General features: G+C 41.5%; 1 protein-coding gene across 1 annotated transcript in view; it reads left to right on the top strand.

The window, feature by feature from the left end:
• ARMC2 (armadillo repeat containing 2) overlaps nucleotides 1-19,189 on the top strand; it is a 104,602-nt gene that overhangs the window by 69,662 nt on the left and 15,751 nt on the right. The window contains exons 11-13 of the mRNA XM_028104190.2: nucleotides 627-772; nucleotides 4,931-5,030; nucleotides 18,699-19,014. Of these exons, the coding sequence (XP_027959991.2) occupies nucleotides 627-772; nucleotides 4,931-5,030; nucleotides 18,699-19,014 (562 nt within the window). The remainder of the gene's footprint in view (nucleotides 1-626; nucleotides 773-4,930; nucleotides 5,031-18,698; nucleotides 19,015-19,189) is intronic.

The following is a 19,189-nucleotide window of genomic DNA, read 5'->3' as shown; positions in this document are numbered from 1 at the left end:
CCCGGGGTCCTAGGATCGAGCCCCACATCAGGCTCCCTGCTCAGTGGGGAGTCTGCTTCTGCTTCTCCCTCTCCCACTGCCCCTCCTCCCTGCTCGTTCTCTCCCTCTCTCTCAAATAAATAAATAAAATCTTTAAAAAAAACCTAATTAAGACATTTTCAAGAAATCAATTCTTGTCTCTCAAAAAAGAATGAAACTAATGGTCTTAAATATCCTTTGGCTAGAGCATTATTTGATGCTACTCTTAAAACTACAGAAGGGGAGGTTTCTAATCTGTGGAACTGATGTGACATGTCACAGGGTGAAGTGAAAGTCTTATGAGGGACAGCTAACAAACCCAGAGGATGATTTATTTAACCCTAGGGTTTTGGTATACTAATTGCTTATTAACATGAATTTCTCATTCTTAACCTTTGAACCAAAGTAAGCTTTCTCTGTATTCATCTCTTTTTTTTCCATTTCATGCTATTTGTCCTTAAGCCCATGTTGTCTAGTAGGAGACACCTAACAGGGGCTTGGTTTTGCTACTGATTGAATGAAGATTGTAGGACCAATTGTGCGGTACCGATTGGTGTTGCGGTACTTTTCAATTAAAAAAAAATGGCACAAACCCTCTTTTATCCTAGGTGACTGCTACACTGAGAAACTTGGTTGATTCACCACTAGCAAGAAGTAAGTTGCTGAGCATCAGTGCCCTCCCCCCGCTCTGCACAGCAATGGGACAGTACGAGGCTGACAAGGATGTGTGCACCAATATTGCCAGAATATTCAGGTAGGTGGACGAGGAAAACAAAGTAAACTTACACAAATGCTAAGGCTTCAATTTTGGGTTATCTTTAATATTTGTGTGTGTGGCTGGCAAGGAATCTTATTTTTGCTTCTTACTTCCCCTAGCAGCAAAAGTAAATCTAGTGGCCCAAGTTCAAAATAAATGATGTAAAACTAATGACCCCGTTTCCTGTGTATTCCTAACGTGATTCTAAACTCATCCATTGTAAGTCACCTTAGTTCTTTGGTGAGTTGTGAGTTATCATACGGTTTTTACAGAATAAACAAAAATTCCTCTTAGCTTATTGGAGATAAAGAACTGTATCACCAAACATGATAAATTTTCTGGTACGTTTGGAAATAGTACTTAATGGTTATAACTCAAAAAGGGGAGCGTTGCTTAGAAAGTCTGATCTGAACTGATTTGTAGTAGAAGGTTATTTTATTTCAGTTGTGTGACTGAACTTTGGCTCACATATTCACTTGTCATGTTTACACTTCACCCCAGAAGGGATGACTATCTGAATCCAGGTCTCTTCAAAGCAAGATGTTAAGTTTCAGAACTGTCTTTAAATTATGCGTTTATATTTCTTCTCTCACTGCTCTTTGCCAGTGTTTTTACATTATTATCCTAGGCCTTTCTTAAACTTCACTGTAGTTGTTTAACAAAATAGAACATTTTTCTGAAGACCTGAATTGGTAATTGACCCCAGGATGAGGATGTGAGTCCAGATTTGATTTTTCAGCACTGCCCTTTCCGTTCTGGGTACTTAATTCTGGGTACTTAGCACTCCCATTTTGAAGCATTATAAAAATCATACATTTTGTTTTTGTATCTGGTAGCATGTAGGGATCCAATTTAATTTTTTTCCCATGTGAATAGTCAGTTGTCCCAGCACCTTTTATTGAATATGTCTTTTTTTTTTTTCCCCACTGATTCTAAGTGCCAAGTTAGTCAAAGACAAGATTCTATATACTTGTAGGTCTGTTTCTGGGCATTCTGGTCCATCCTCAGATCAGCACCACACTGTTTTTACTGTTAGAGATTGAAGTCTTACTATAAGATAAGATGAATCTCTCACCCCTTTTCTCCTTTAAGATTCAAATTCTTCCCTTTCTCAAGAATTGGAGAATCAGCTAAGGTTTGTGGTAGGAACATTAGGGTTTTTCATGGAATAACACTGAGTCTGTAGAGCAATTGGGATGCAAGTGGGGAGAATTGACATCTTTATGATACTGAGTCTTCCATCAATAAACATTTATGACATTTTCTTTTATATCTTCCCATAAAATTTTATAATTTTCTCCAAAAAGATTTTGCATATCTTTTGTTAGATTTATTCCTTCATGGCTTTTGCTGCAACTATGAATGCAATCTCTAAACATATTTTTTAAGGGGATTAAGAGGTACAAACTTCTACTTATAAAATAATAAGTCACAGGGGAGAAAAGTACAGCATAGGGAATACAATCAATCATATCGTAATAACTTTGTATGGTGGTAGACGCTGGTGAACATGTTATAATGTGTAGAATTGTCAAATCGCTATGTCATACACCTGAAACTAATATTGTAGCACATGCTGACTATAAAATATGTGCATAAAATATTTCCTAATTGGTTGTTGCTGGTTTATATAAATAGTATTGATGTTTGCTTATTAATCTTTATCCAGGAACCTTGATGAAATTTAGGTCTAAGAGTTAGTCTATAGATTCTCTTGGATTTTCTATGCAATTTGTCTGCAAATGGGAATAATTTGGCTTTTTTCCCCCAATTATCACAACTCTTCCCTGCTGTCCCCACCGCTTCCTTACCACATCGCTCAGGATGTCCCATACAAAGTTGTAAGAGTGTTGGACCTGCTGCCTTTCTCTTGACTTTAAAGAAAATATTTTTGTGGTTTTACAATTAAAAAGAATATTTATTAAAGAGGGCACGTGCTGCATGGAGCACTGGGTGTTATACGCAAACAATGAATCATGGAACACTACATCAAAAACTAATGATGTAATGTATGGTGATTAACATAACATAATAAAATAAAATTAAAAAAAGAATATTTTTTTTGTAGGTTTTTGTATATGCCCTTCAGAAGGTTAAGGAAGAATTTTCTCACACTAACAGATGTTAAATTTTCTTGAATGCTTGCCCTGAATCTATTTTGATTATGTGGATTTTCTTTTTTTAATTCATTAATATAGTAGATCACAGATTAATAGATTCTCTCATGTTAAGCCGCTATGTATTGCTAGGTTTAATTAACGAATAATTCGTGTAGGATTGTTCATCTGTGAGTTAGGTTAACCTGTACCTTTCCTTTCTCACATTGTCCTTGTCTGGTTTTAGTGTCAAGTTTAGACCACCCTCATAAAATGAGTTGGGAAATATTCCCATTTTTTCTCTTTTCTAGAAGAATTTGTGAAAATTAAACTTATCTGTTTCTTGAAAACTTCAGAGAACTTCCTTGAAAAGCTATTTTATCCTAGTGGGTGTGTCTGCACACATTCATGTGTGAATATCACTGACTACTGCTTCACTTTCTTTAATGGTCATATATCCAGTTATTCTTCCTATTTGTACCTGGGTTAGTTTCAGAAAGTTATATTTTTATAGGAATCTGCCCATTTTATCTAAGTTTTCAAACAATATAAAGTCACTCCTAATATTCTTTTATTATCCTTTTAATCTCTGTTGCATTTCGAATCATGTCCCCTTTTATTCTTTTACTAATAATATTTACCAGTAATATTATTTAACAAATACTTAGGTAGCGACTACTGTGTGCCTGGCAATGTTCTGAGCACTTTCCAAATATGAATTAATTTATTCCTTATAACAACTTTAAAGGTGGGTACTACCATTATTGTCTTCATTTTATATATAAGGAAACTGAGTCATGGAGAAACTCAGTATGTTTCTCAGTGTCATATAGTTGGAATTCAAACCAGGGGGTCTGGCTTTGGAATCCATACATTTAACCACTATGTCACACTGCCTCTGCATTGTTGACACTGATTTTCACTCCTTATTTTTATTGCTTATGATGTTTCTCCTTTTTTCTCAATCAGTTTTGCCAAAGGTTTGCCAACTTCATTAGTTTTTGCAAAGAATGAGCAGATTTACTGATCCACTCCACTGTATGTTTGTTTTCTTTTATATTCTTTATTCTTATAGGTATTAACCCTTTTCTTCTACTATCTTTGGATATATCATATTTTTCTTCTGTTTTAGTTAGAAATTCAATTCCTTTTTAAAAATCCTTCTGAAGACTATAAATTTTCCTTTAAATAATGCTTCAGCTGTATCCCACAAATTTTGATTTGTGGTATTTTTAGTTATTCAGGTCCGTGTCTTATTTTTAAACTTTTATGTTTCTTTGACCCATAAGTTATGTTTTTAAGTTTTCAAAGTATGTTTTCTAAGATATGTATTCTTACATTGATTTCCTAACTTAATTGTTCTTTGACCAGAGAATGTGAGCTGGAAGACACCAGTTCTCTAAACATTTACTGAGACTTGTTAATGGCCTGGTACATGGTCATGTTTTTTTTTTACAATATTGATGATGTTTTACCTATTAATCTATCACTTAATGAGAGATTTATGAACATCTCCCAATTTGATATAGGTTGGTCAATACTGCTTTGTGGGTCTTGGTTGGTTGCTTGTTTGCATGCCTTCAAAATTTTGAAGCTGTTTTCAAGGCTTTTAGCTTTCAGGTCTATTTTGCCTGATATTAGTATATCACTACCATCCTAGAATATTCAAGCAGTTTAACATTTGTTTCTCATGGGGTCTCAGGGGATTCAGTGGTTGGTATCGAAACAGAATTTGTGTAAATTTCTTAGCTTGTGTTTTCTGAACCACATGGATAGTGTAAATTCACACCATATACATGTATTAGAGGCTTCAGGTTTCTCTTTTTCAAAGGATCTCCTCCCTGCACCCCCCCCCCCCCCCCCCCCGCCCCCAGAGTCCAGAGCAGATAGCAAACCTCCTTTTGGTTTCTCTGGACTGGTGTGTGGAGTATTTGTAGACTCCTTTTCAGGCACTGGGCAATGCTTTGAACATCTGTATTTAGAGTAACCCCATGTGTGTTTGAACTTGCTGAGAAAAAAGAAAAGTGTATTTTTATTTTCCCATTTGGCATTTCTGCAGCAAACTTACTTCTTACCATGACTGCTGTGTAGCCTTGGCCAACTATTCCAGATGTTACGCCTTGTTTTTGAAACTCATAAACAAATACCAGAAGAAACAGGTCAGTTCATGCATTTAATTCTTCACTATGTCTTTGCATTGGTGTATTTGTGTAAGCTCATGTCGGGTAGTCTTATGTTTTGAATGTACCAGTTTCTATGAGACGCTTCCATTTGATGTGTTAATGGGCGGCCTCAGGAGATAGTTACCCTTAGGGGTTGAGGAGGGAGTAGTTTTTTTGTTTTTTTTGGAGGGAGTAGTTTGAGGCAGAAATGGATACAATAGGATGGTGGATGTGGTAGGATTCCTGGTTTAGGGAAGAGGGTGGGTGCACAGTGTTGTTCCTCCCAGTGGTTTATAGACCCTTACATGAGAATCCACTTGGGGTGGGATGGGGGTTACTTCCAGGCCCCACCCCAGGCCTGCTGAGTCAGATGGGTGGGGAGGGGCCTGACCATCTGCACTTCAGTGAGGACCACGGGGACCTCTGATGCAAAGTAAAGTTTGGGATCCCCTACACTGGGTATACTCTAAAGATTCTTCTAGGCCTGAAATTCTCTAATTCTTTGACACTTTAGTATTTAGATGAAATTCTTCTAAAGTAAGGTAAGTGTTAGAAAGAAAATAATTTGGTTTTAATGGATCCAGTAAAAGTATATATAGTTGTTTAAAAAAAGGAAGAAGTCACAAATGACTCCACTTTAATAAAATCGTAATAGTACAAACATTAAGTTTTATTATAAGTTTTTGAATATTCATTAAATGCAGTTTATTTTTATTCGGGTTTATAAATGATTAAGGTGACATCAACTCTTTAGTGAGATGTTTTATACATGAACACAATATATATTCATTTCAAATATGGTAAAATTTCAGAATCACTAAGTTTAAAACCAAATAATTTATGTGTATACTAAGAACATTTTAATATATAGCTTTGTGTTTGTTTATATTGGCCATCTCAAAACCACCTCAAAATATAATCCCTGTTTGCCGCAAATAGCAATGAACTTATTTTTACCCAGCCAGGTACTTCTGCTGAGGATGACTAAGTTTGTCAGATTTGACGCTATTATTAGCTAATTTATTAAAAGGTTCCTAGTCTCTTTGTGGTTATACAGATGACAAAGAAGTTTCTATGCTCATATTATACCATTACTGCATTTTGAAGATGATACAACCTTGCTTAAAGTGTTAAGTTTTCATTTAGCTTTTAAGTAGTGACTTAAAAATATGCACTTGAGTTTCTGATTCTGAATATTTGGGTTACAAATGCCTTTCCCTACGTATTTTGTATTTTCTCTAAACTACACACTTTGAAAGATTTCAAGGTACAAGAATTGCTATGTCAGGGGAAGAATGGATTTGATTCATCTACCTGAGAGTATTCTCAATCTGCTGTTAATTGAAGTGTCCATTAAGCACTTATTAATCTAGATCTTGGTACAATATATTATCTGAACTGTAATCTTTGGACAAGTGAATTAATCCAATGAAAAGCTTAGGTACTCCTATTCCTGGTTGTTTTTTCTAAGGAAAAAATAAAATGGTAAAAAGATACTTTACTATAGATTAAAAGAATTCTTTTAGATCTTATACTTAAAAAGTCTAGTTATGGATTTTCTTTTGAAATCTTATGGACTTTCATTGTAGTTTTATTTTGTCATCACTATTCTTTTTTGTTTTGGTGTTCGGATCATGGATGATTTAGATAACTGTAACTGCAGAAGACACCTTCGCTTGCACTAGAATTTTCAAATGTGGGTGAAAGCAGACATTTCTGCTTAACAGTTTGATTTCAAGTTATGTCATAACCTGTAATTTTTTAAAAAGAAGAAAACCCATCAGTCCAGTACTGACAGACAAATAGTCCTATTGTTCTGTAGCATTACTAGTAAATAGCTGTTTGTTTTTCTGATTATAGCTCGGATGATGGCCACATTTAGTAAACAGACAAATATCCTGGTATCTTGCCACTATGAGACACTTGAGATGTCAACGTAGTTAAAAGTATGCTTCTTCTGGTTCAAGGGACTAACTGTCTTAAAGTTTAATTGGCATAAAATTTTACCATACCTCTTAGTGAACTACTTTTCACTTTGGACCAATAGTTATCTGTAAAGCAAAATTGGTGTTCCAAAGCCATATTTTTCTCTGTTGATCTATATGATAATTTTGCTTTCCTATTAAAATTATTCTGGTTCAGACAAGAATGAAGCATTCCTTGCAAACTATGTACAGTACACGTTGTTTCCAGAACCATCAAAGAAATGTATAACTTATTACATTATTTTTATCATTGTGGTAAAAATCATATTCAGATATATTACATATTTCCTTGCCTTCTTAAAGATACTAAAAATAATTTAATCTCTTCTTGATGCCAAGGATCAATATTACAAGCATTAATTACTACTCTAAGGCTATTTGTCCCATCCTGGGAGCATGAGTCTGTTGATGAGATTCTTTAAATGTCTGTGTCTTCTTTTTGTAGATTTCTCTCTCTTCCTTTTCTATTGATGTTAACTCTGCCTTTGGTAATTTTCACTTACCTTTTGTGATTATTTGCTTGCAGTTAGGAGGGGAAACTCATAATAAAACTTGTTAAAAGTGTCACCTAAAAAAGTCTTAAATAAAATTGAATATGAATAGGCTCTTAGTGAGCAGACCTGAGGGGACTCTTTGGTGAAATATCCCTTGACACTTCTCATCTTCAAGGCCCAATTAATATTACAAGATGTAGCTCTTGTGTCCCCTCCTCTGTGAAGCCTTACAAGACCTTCAATTCCTCCCACATCCGTGCATCATTTTAAAGATTTAAACATAGCCAGTGCATCCAGCTAGTACACCCAGAGCTAAGGACCCAAGCAGAATGTTCCCTAATCTTAACCGCTTTACTATAATTAAGAAAAATTATCCAAACCTTAGAAATAAGATGTTGGGCTGGGAGGCTACATGTCCTGACAAAGTCATGCTGGGGAACTGTTTAATAGGCAGGGCTTAATTCTCCATGAGAATGTATCTGTGTTTAAACTTGCTATTTACTATTTGATTAGAACCCAGGCACTATAAAGTTACACATTAATTTGTAGATTTTTCTCTGGTAGACAAGATAACCTCAAAAGTTATGGTTTTATGACCCTGTAGGCTATTAGCCAGGTGTGTATCTAACCTAGTAATCTAACATTCTTTTAAATGCTTGTAAACACCCAATTCTTTGATTGTTCTTGGAGCCAACTTAACCCTTGTATTGGCTCCCTCATTAATGAGATAAGTAATTTTTTTAATGTGTTAATTTTATATCTGTATGAGAGTCATGTTGTTAACTCTTCAGAAATTATACTTTGACTCTATGCTGTGTTTTACTTATCCTAAAGAATGAAATGTTACAGTTTTGAACCATCTCTGATTTTTTTCTAGTAAGAAAAATGGATACGTAATTTATATTTTCCTCAAGACCAAAATATTTTAGAAGAGCAGGGAAATTGTTCAGGCTACAAGGAAGTAGTTATGTGTCCCAACTACTTCCTAAAATCATTAACCAAAAGCTCCATACTCCATAGGTCTTTGTAAATATTTCTTTTGTGAGTCTCCAAATGGTTATTTTTTTGTATAGCTGCCTCACCCACTACTGGGAATTCCTGAAGGACACAGGCCTTGTGTTTTGATAAACCTGAGATGATGCTTGGCGTAGTAGATGCATGATAAAGTGCTGAAAGAATGAATTTTGAGTATTTGAAATGCTTTGGAATCTGTAAAGCATAATAAAATATTTCTTCTAGTATTCTAGTACTTCTTCCTTAAATATTTACTTTCTTTTTCCTACTTTGGAGGGGGAAATAATAATAATTTTTTCCCACATTTTTCACATTGGTGAACTGCCATACACAAGAGTAAAACAGAAATAATGGATTTTAAATTATTTCAGACCAGCGTAGCGTCTTAGGTTCATGTTCCCAAATGGCCAGGTGAATATGACTTGTATTTCCTTGCTTTTAGAAATAAAAGTAAATCCAGAAATCCCACACCATGCATGTTCTGCTGGGAGTGTATTAATCCGCAGTGGCTAAAAACTGCTACACCTGAGATTTATTTGAATGTTGAGGCTTTGAACTAATCTTTGGAAAATCCAACAGCCCTCCAGCAACTTATAGAATTATTACTTTCTATAACTATTTTTGTTTATAAAAATCCAAGACTAAGGTGGGTTGTAGACATATACTTTGGAAGATTGGTAGTCTCTTAATATACATAGCTATCACTAAGCAATTAAACAAGCAGAGTCTATATACCTTATCTTTGTTCTGAGAGGTCAGTGTTAACTTTGTCTTAAAAGTCTGAGGGCTACACTGGTAATCAGCAGAGATTTTATTTTTCTGAGATTCATTTTTAAATCAAATCGGGTTCATGGCTAAGCATATTTTCAAAGAATAAAGAAACAAAAATCTCAAAAAAAAAAAAAGGAAAGGAAGGAAAAAGAAAAACCCCTACACACACCTCTTTAAGTGATTTTATCAAGCTGGTGAGGAGCTTTGCAGGAAACTGTGCCTGCCACTTCCATGGTCCACCAAGGGGGAAATTCTGTTTTGACCCAGGTAGCACCAGGGCTGATGGCTGCTGGGAGAAGTAGAAGATTTCCTCCCCTATCTGCTGTTTTTCCCACTGAAGGAAAAAAAAAAAAAGGAAATTGTATGAGAAAATGCCAAAAGGGAAAAAAAAAGTGAGAGAGAATTCCCTTTTTTTTATATTATTCATATTCATCTCTTGTCAAGGTAAAGTCTGACTTCTGCATATAAGAATGGGTCTTTTTAAAATGCACTTAATCTGTGTCTATCACATCAATGATAATGAAGGGGTGGGGGGCATTGTCACTTTTATTTTCTACACCTCTGTATTGTGAGAATTTGTTACCAGGAATACGGATTTTTTTATTTTTTAAAGTGATATTATAAAAACAACCAGTAGGTCTTAAGATGGAGAGATTCTAATTCTTTCTTGATTTAAGTCAGTGGTAGCTCCTAAACTTGGCTGATCATCAGAATCTTCTGGGGAGCTTTAAAAATACAGGTTCTTGGGCCCCACCTTCAGGGATTCTGATTCTGGTCTGGAATGGGATGCAAGAACCTATTTTTAGAGGCTCCTCAAGTGATTGAAATGCCTGGCAGCTCTGGGAGCCCTGTGGTATAAATTATTAAGGTTGTTCCTTAAAACAATTTTCTCCAATATTGACAGCGGAGGGTTTCTACAAAATCTCAAGAGATTTTAAAGTGATGAATCAAATCAGCCACACAGGGTCAGTCTTTCTCTGCAGGGCCTGTGGCTGACAGTGAATCTCCCTTCCAAAGTAGGAGCCAAATTAGCAAGACAAACCAGGGGTTGGTGTAGGTGTCCCCAGCAAGTGGGGATAACCGTGCCTTTTGCTTTTTGTACCAATAGCTGAAGGCTTTCTTAGTTAGAGAAAATGAGATGGTTTATTAGACTCGTCCATGAATTTTTTTCCGCCAGACATGTGTCAAAACAACTAGTCCTGGATAAAAGAAAACAAACCAAAAAGGAGTTGTCGGACCACACCCAGTGATAACACTGATAACGCTTTATAACACAGCCATCACATTGGTGAGGTTTCAGACGCTGGTCGGAATGAACCACTTCGGAGAGGCGAGTTCAGGCTTTCTCCTGCAGGACCCTCAGAAAAAAGTGGCCTCAACCTCAGGTAACTAGACAAACCATGAATTGTTGATTCACAGTTAGTGAAGTCACCCCCAAATTTTATTGTTAAGGTAATCACCATATGTTCCTGCCAATGTCCTGCTTTGAGAAAGTTCAGTGTAGACCCATATCTAAACTTTGTAAGTTTGCCACAGATACATCTGAGGAAGATTAGTGCGTATACAGACGACGGCCCAGTTGGCTCTGCCCCTCTTTGCACACAGCCCTCCAGTGAGGTGGGCCTGTCTGTGGCTGATGGTTGTGGTACCAGCCAGGGTTTCTGGTTTATCAACAGTCTCAGAGAAAAGGAATCCACTCCTCCCAGCTCTTACAAAGGACTTCCTCAGGGAGAACAAGGGAAACTTCTCTGGCTCATGTCTGAGGAGATTAATTGGTCCAAGATCCATGGTACAACTAATAACTCCAGTCCCCCCCCCCCCCCCCGCCCCAAACGGAGACTGAAACACAACATTTCAGTCAGCTTGATGCAGTTTGAAAGCTAAACTTTAGCATTAGGTAGAACATCTATTACAAATGCTAACCAAAATTCAATTAAAAGACAAATCTCGTTTAAGAAATGTGCACATATTGATGCTTTATGGTGTAAACTACATTTGGTACAAAACCAAATGTACAAACAGATGGGCCTAGTAACGCAGGAATGAGCAGGGTCAATATCATCCTCGGAAATCAGGGCTGGCCTTAGGAGGTGCCTCTGACGTCAGCATTGCTGCATTTAGCATCACCGCAAAATATGTTTGGGTTTGTTTTCTGGAAGAACATGAAGGGATTTTCCCCATTTCTTCTGTAAATATCTATTGGGCAGGAGATCCAGTAAAAGGCCTCAAATAAGCTTTGTAAGACGGGCAATACTTTACAGAGGTCATGGTCCAAAAGGAATAACCTTTATCTACATTCCCATCGCTTACATCCACTGAGCAACTAACTGCCCATCTAACCCTCTCCATTTTTAAATACGGTCAGTTTCTTGTTTTTTTTCAAACAGAACTTCCAGAGGCAGAACCGTCATCAGAGCATTTGCAAACACAGTCTGGGACTCGCCGGACGTGTCCTTGCTTGTGCTGCTTTCAAAGTCCTGCCTCTCTCATTCCATGTAGACTTCTTTTCGGGTAAGGGATCATGTTCAGCCATGTACACCCAGTGAGCACCGTCTGGTCTGGAATGCTTGGACATCGTCGTGTTGACAGCGGGACCTGGAATGTCTGCAGAGTGTGCTGAAAGCACAAGCATCTGCCGTCTTTCTAGCTGTCCGTCTGTAACACAGCCACAGCAGGGAACATTCAGGGGTGCCGTCACCTCTCCCTCCCCTCCATCTTGTGTGGGGGCCGGTAAGGATTGGCTAGGAAGGCACCTCCACCCCTTCCCCTGGAGCCTTTATATGGCAGCTTGGCTCCCAGCTCACCCTCTGCCTCCTGCCCGGCAGGAGCGCGCCCTGCGGCTCTCTGCCCAGCCCCACTGCAGGCACATTCCCAGTGGCTACTGCTAGCATTTGGCTGAGCTAGCTCCTTTTTTCAGCCTTGGCCTTGGTCTGCACCCCTGACTGGGCGGGCAGCACAATAAGCCCTCGGCTTGTTCATTCTTTCCAGTTCCTGCCGCTTTGCCCTCGTGGAACTGGCTCTTCCCCCGCTCAGCACGGAATCCGAACGCCTGATTTATGTCTGCGGACTTAAAAAAGAACAGAGCACAGTGAAATGCTAGCCTTGCCTGCTACTTCAGAGTGAGAGCCACATCCAGAAGCATGTAGCTGGTGTTCAGTAAATGGCTGCGGATGGAATGGATAGATGAGGCATCAAGTGTAGTCTCTTCTGGTTTTTAAGTGATCTTCCACTTAGATTCTGGGTTTGGAGTCTCCAACATCTCAGAATCTTCCATCTTGTAGGGTTCAGCACTTCTGCAAACTGTTGACCCACTTTCAGGACCCTAGGGTTAATTAGCATTTTCACAGTAGTGCAGTCCGCCTTCCACATGGGTAAAATTGATCTGTTCTTCGAGCCACCTATAAGTTTGATTAATGTTGAGGTTTCGTTTGAGGGTGGGAAGTTGAGTAAATGTTGCAAATTGCAAATCCTGATTCAGCTCTCAGATCCACATTGCATGTGAAGTTTCTAACCCAATTTTAAACGGGGTATCTTGAAAATCTTTCTAAAATGTTTTATTATACTTAGTAGAAGTAGTTCTCTCCTAAGTAAGTGGAGTCTGCTGAACATGGTTTATCCTTTCTGTGGTAGTTTGATATGGTTCCTTCCCTATGGTCTACATGATGCCCACCAGTTATTTTAAGGCTCAGTAGGAAGGGTGTGGGCCTCAAGGAGGAATATGTTCGCTTTGGCTGACTGACTGTGGGCGGGAGTAATAATGTGAGGTCACGCCGAACTGGTCACACGGGGCTGGATGGTGTACCGGATGCTGCCTTTGACGTTTAATGGGCAGTGGATGTTTTTGAGCAAGGGGATGACCTAAGAGCTGTGCTTCAGGAAGTGGTGTTAATGTTGATCACCGAGGGAGGATCCCACAAGGGTCTGGGGCAGGAGTCTACAGACAGGCCCCCCAGAGCAGGCATGGGAAGGAGAGGTCAGGGGAGATTTTGAGATGGCAGAGCAGAGGGAACTCGGCAAGTAGTTGATGAGGGGAGCAAGAATCAAAGATACCTGTGCGGCCAAGTCTGGGGTATCAGACAGGTGAGGGTTATGGGGAAGGAGGAGATGGGCTGAAGGAGTTTGGGAATCGGTCTGTAAGCACAGATGGCCCCAGTCCTGCCCCTTCTCACCAGGGTCGGACTTTGGGCACCGTGAGCCCCGTGAAGCCTGAGTCTGCACGTCTCTGAAAAGGAAAGCCTCTTTCGCTGACTTGAGGCCAATCTCTCTCACGTGGAAAGTAATATCAATACACCGCTGCCGCTGGGGTTTGCCAGCTGATCAGTTGAGTCCTGCTCCTTGCTTTGTTCCAGTTAAAGCAATCTCATTTATAGCAGCGCGGCACCCATTGAGACTGAGGACCATTCTTGCTCGGGAGGGCACGACATATTTGAAACTAAAGAGAATGTCCCACAGGCCATGACGGGAAGGTGCATTGGAGGTCAGGCCTCTTGCAACAGGCGTCCCTGCTTGTCTGAGCCCTCGCCGGCTGTAGCTATTGTGCGCCCAGGTCCGCTTTTATGCAAAACGAGAAAGTCCATACGAACTGGTTGTACTGGACTGCTTTCTTTAAACAAAAATTCTCTCTCCTGATTCATCTTCATTTTGATGTTTCAAAATTCATAGCTGTGGTATGAATCTGCAACCTTGTGTTAAATTTAATAAAAATGCTCCAAAAGTTCAGGGTTGATTTATAGGTAGTTCTCAGATACTGTCTGAGAATAAAGGAGAGAATCTGTACCTTGAAGGAGACTTGTATCCTGACGAAATGATTTTCTGCTATGGATTCAAGCCGTGGTCTCTACAAATTGATAATTTGGACCTCTAATTTTTCAAATCTTTATAGAATATTTAAGTAAGTGGCACTCTGTGGACTTGAGAAGGACTGGGTTGTGGGACAATACATAGCCTCTCTATGATACTGTCCAAGGCAGTCCTCGGCACAGTGCCGACCACGCATGGCCAGCCAAGGGGCCTTGTGAGGCCCTCCTGCCCCGCCGGGGCTTTCAGGATTCCAGATGGGTCAGGACAAGCACCACCTCCGCCAACCTCCTGGGAGACTGCTTCTAGTTTGGCCTATTCCATGTTCCCTAGATTTGCAGAGAATATATTTGAAGGGGGATGAAAAGCTGCCTCAGCCAACCCTGAGAAGGAGGACAGACACGGTGAGCATAGCAGTCGCTGGGAGCTCAGTGCTGCAAGCCGCTCAGTCTGCCACCCCCATTTGTTGGTCTCGCATGCCATCCTTCAGTTGGCACCCCGGCTCCCAGGAGCCACCCCCTCCTTTTTCCATCCGAAGGCAGGGAAAGAGGTATTGTGGCCACGTTAACTCTTCCTGAGCTGAAGTCCAGGGCCTCTCCTTCCCACGTGGGGCTCGATAATCGATGCCATGTTAGGGTCCACACAGGAGAACTGAAGAATTTTAGAAGTCCAAGGGACCAAGGGAATTTCTCAAAGAAGAAAAGCAGCACTTAGTCTCCCCCAGATTAGACCACGTGCGGCAGTGGGTGGAGTTCACTTGAATTTGGAAGGACAGTGATCTCTAAGGCAAGCTGCCTTTTTCTCCAGCCTGGGATGATCTGGTCTGAATCCTCCTGGCAGGTCAGCAACGACAGGACCAGCAACACCTGCTGCATTCTACGAAGGAGTAAAACAAACACAGGGAGGCAGAGGTGAAGTAGCAAGGCCTGGGAAGAGGGAGAAGGGAGAAGAAATGGTCCAGCATCCTTCCCAAGACAGCTGTGACATTTGACAGGGTAAATGGAGTACATGATTTAGCAAAAAGAATACAACTGCTTTTTACGTTTTTTTAAGAAGTCATTCAAAATCACAGAGAAGGTCTTCCCTGTTTTGCTCACCGTGCTTCTGAGGAGATGGGAGAGGGGCACAATCTGGGGCACAGCGTGAAGTCCAGAAACATCAACAGGGCTCCTGTCGAGTGCGAGTGCGTGAGGGAGGGGACTACCTGGATGGTAGAGCTTGGGAACAGCTTTGTTCAGATGAAAGGACCACACGTTATCACTTTTAATGAATTAATTTGTATGTCTAAATGCTTGGAACAGTGCCTGGCACGTCATAAACGCTGTGTTCATTGCTGCTGCCACAACTATTATTACGGCTGACTATTATAATTTTTCAGAGGTAGAACTCATGTTGGCGGGTCTTTAATCAGAAATCATACATCAAAGTTGATGCAAAAAGCTCCTGTTCCTCAGCTTAGGAAATATAAAATGCAATAACCTTCGAGGAACCTTATTCTCAGAAATACCCTCTGTCGTGTTTGGAAAACGGCCTGCTTTTCTGTTGGGTGTGGCCAGGGTGGAGGCGTGCTTTCCTTCCAGAACCCAGGGAGGAGCCTCTGCCATTAGGAATTATGGGAAGTAACCACTGGTTTTATGTCAAGTGACGGGTACTACAATGAAATTGTGTGCGTGTGTTAGATGTAAGACCCACAGACTTCAGCTTTTTTAGGGAACCATCTGGTGATCAGAGACAGACAAAGTGACCCCGGTTCCCAGGAAGGGGATTGTCCCATGTCCTCTTTCTCAAGACCCACTGCTTTCGACCGCTCAACCCACCCCATCCTCTCCTCTAGAGAGCCAGATTTCCCACATTTTTCAAGGTTGAATTCAAGTCCATTGGAGGTAATTTTGCACACACACACACACACACACACGGTTCCCTGGGTGTCCTCTCATCTAAACTCCTCCAAGACCATCAGGTCTGTCCTACACAGTTTAATGCTACTAACATGTTATTGATAGTACATGAAAATGGTTCAGAACAGTGCCTGAATCATTCCTCACGATTTGTGCTTTCCCTGTTTTGTCTTGTTTGCCCTCATAACACAATATTTTCTCCATTCTACAAATGAGTTAATGGAGGCACAGAGTGGCTAAGTAAACTCACATGTATGAACTAGACTCACTGGCTCTCCAGCTGGGGATCCTAATCCCTCTCCGTGTCTCGCTCCCTGCTTGGCCCTTTTCGTCTCTGCTCTTACCCCACGTATGTTAGCCTTGTCCTCGCAAATAGATTAGAAGCTCTTCAGAGCCCCTTCTCTCATATTGTTCCTGTGAGTGTATTCTCCCAGGCCCCGAGCGTTCAGACTTATCCACAGACTGGCATTCGGGCTCCCTGTGGCCCAGGAGCCGGTTCTCCTAACTGGATGACTCGCTGCCATGGGTTGCGCACTGAGCAGAGGTTTTTCCCAGGGTGAACTCTCTCCTGGACCAGCTCCAGTTCTTGCTGGCGTGTTAGCCTCCGACTTTCTTAATGTTGACAATTGGTTCCCAGCTGCACAAGCAGTGGCCTCGCTTCTTCTCGGCCTGCCAGGGAAAACTCTTCTTTCAGAAACAAGCAGGAACAAGTCGGTGTTGGCCGAGTCGCCCCAGGCAAATCCGGAAGTCTTGTCCTTGGTCTGTGACCCTCCACTCTCTGGCACACACAGTCCCTGTGCTACCCACCCCCACCCCTCAGGTCCCACCTAGACCTGGCTCCCCGATTAAAACAGGTCCAGGCCTCTCCCCTTTGTCCCCATTGGCTAAGGCTGCTAATTACTACGGATCTGATAAACAAAGCCGGGTTTATTGGGAATCCCTCCTGCTGACATATTTGCTTTTTATTTTGTTTTTTATTTTATTTCTTTTGGAAAGATTTCATTTATTTGAGAGAGAGTACCTGCAAGCTGGGGAGGAGGAGGGAGAGGGACAAGCTGACTCCATGCTGAGAGCAGAGCCCAACTTGGGGGCTCCAAATCACGACCCTGAGATCATACCTGAGATCAGACCTGGGCCAAAATCAAGAGAGGCTTAAGGGGCTGAGCCACCTAGGTGCCCCACATATTTGCATTTTAAAAACAGATAATTCCTTAACTGCTCCGCAAAAGGCGAGGCAAAGGAGATCCTACAGGACAGGCCCTGGGGGAGGCAGGGACTCCAGGTCAGGGGAATCCTGGGTTCAAATCCTGACTCACTCCTTGCTAGCTGTGTGACCAGGCAGCTTCTACAAACCCCAGTTTCTTGTCTGTCGAATTGCACAGCACCTGGCACAATGAGAGTTAGCACCCAGATCATTTATAGTCCCTCCGTGAGTGTCTCTTTAAAGTCTCTTCCTGGGGCGCCTGCGTGGCTCAGTCGGTTAAGAGTCTGCCTTCAGCTCAGGTCATGATCCCCAGGGTCCTGGGATGGAGCCCCACATCAGGCTCCCTGCTCAGTGGGAAGCCTGCTTCTCCCTCACCCTCTTCCTCCCTGCCCGCCCCCCGCTCGTGCTCTCTCCCTCTCAAGTAAATAAATAAAATCTTAAATAAATAAATAAAGTCTCTTCTTCCTAGAGGAATTTCCTCACTATCCGTGGGTAGGGGGAAGGCCAACTGTACTTGTTTGTCTGTCTGTTGTAGAATTAAGAACGTAATTGTTTTTGTATCCTGTTTAGTTGTAAATTGTTCTCAGCTTGGGATTTTTAGAAACATTTATTTATTGTGAAATATAGCTGATATGCAGAAAAGTGCATGAAACACACATGTACAATTTAGCAAATCGTGATAAAGGTGTCACCCACATAACCCCTACCCTGGTCGAGAAAGAAAAGTACTGCTTTAAAGTGGTATATTTATATGACACGGTGATTCTCAAATGGGGGTGATTTTGCCCCCAGGGAACATTTAAACCTTTTTGGTTGGGGGGCGCCTGGCTGGCTCAGTTGGTAGAGCATGCAATTCTTGATCTCGGGGTCGTGAGTTCAAACAATGATTCAACATTGTTTCTTCTTAAAACAATGGTTAAACCTTCTTGGTTGTGACATCTGGGGATGCCACTGGCATCTCGAGTAGGGGCCAGGAATACTGGTGCTGAACACAGCCCCCCACAGCAAAGCTTATTCTGCGCCAGAAGTCTGTGGAGCCTGGGTTGGGGAAGAGCAGCTCTCTGATGAACCATCGTGAGGAACACCTGATTTTTGGAAACACAGTGCTTCAGTAGGAGGCGAACTCTCAGGGAAAGATTTGGGTGCTCAAGAAACCTGTTAGTGTCAATACTTAGATTTACATAACACCTTATCAGTAATCCTATCCCACTCAACTAATAGTTCTCTGGGAGGATTAAAAAAAAAAAAAAAGGCTAGCCGGAATTTCAGATGAAGGATATGAAGTTAACAGCCCTTGCTAATAGCATCCCCCAGTTTGTATTCTTTCAATGCTTTTAATCTCCTCTGTCAATTTGCACCGAATCGAATACTAGACAAGTTAGTAGAAGCCAGATGTGTTCCATTCTACTATTAAGTAGCTCGTTAATAAATTAAATACTGCTGTCTCTCCCAGGACTGGTCCCGGCCCTGGTGCGCTTGTAACCGTATTCCCTTTACTGCAGGATTTAGTCGTCCGTATTGTCTTTATCCTCGGCAACCTGACAGCGAAAAATAACCAGGCTCGCGAACAGTTTTCCAAAGAGAAAGGGAGCATCCCGACCCTGCTGTCATTGTTCCATACGTTCTACAAACTGGACCTGTGTGCGGAAAAGCGGGCGGCGGGAGCGGAGCAGCCCCAGGCGCCGAGGCCGCGGGCCCAGGCGGAGGACGTGCTCATCAAGCTGACCCGCGTGCTCGCCAACTTAGCCATCCACCCTGGCATCGGCCCGGCGCTGGCCGCTAACCCGCACGCCGTGGGCCTGCTGCTTGCCACGCTGGGTAAGGCCCACACCGCCGGCCGCTGCTGCCTGTGGGGGACGCAGCCCCGGGCCCGGCGGGCGCGCGAGGGTTTCGGGAGCGCCTTCGGCTCACTTCAATGAGCCTTCCCAGCTGCAGGTGGGAGAAGTCCTCTTCTGCTCAGAACTGCCTCAAAAGTAATTCATATATATATATA

Source organism: Eumetopias jubatus, unplaced genomic scaffold, assembly GCF_037043125.1.
Source record: "Eumetopias jubatus isolate StellerSeaLion01/CBP00866 unplaced genomic scaffold, mEumJub1_p1.0 scaffold_6, whole genome shotgun sequence".
Lineage (NCBI taxonomy): Eukaryota > Metazoa > Chordata > Mammalia > Carnivora > Otariidae > Eumetopias > Eumetopias jubatus.
Note: the sequence above shows the minus strand (reverse complement) of the source record. Positions and strands in the feature narration are given on the sequence as shown.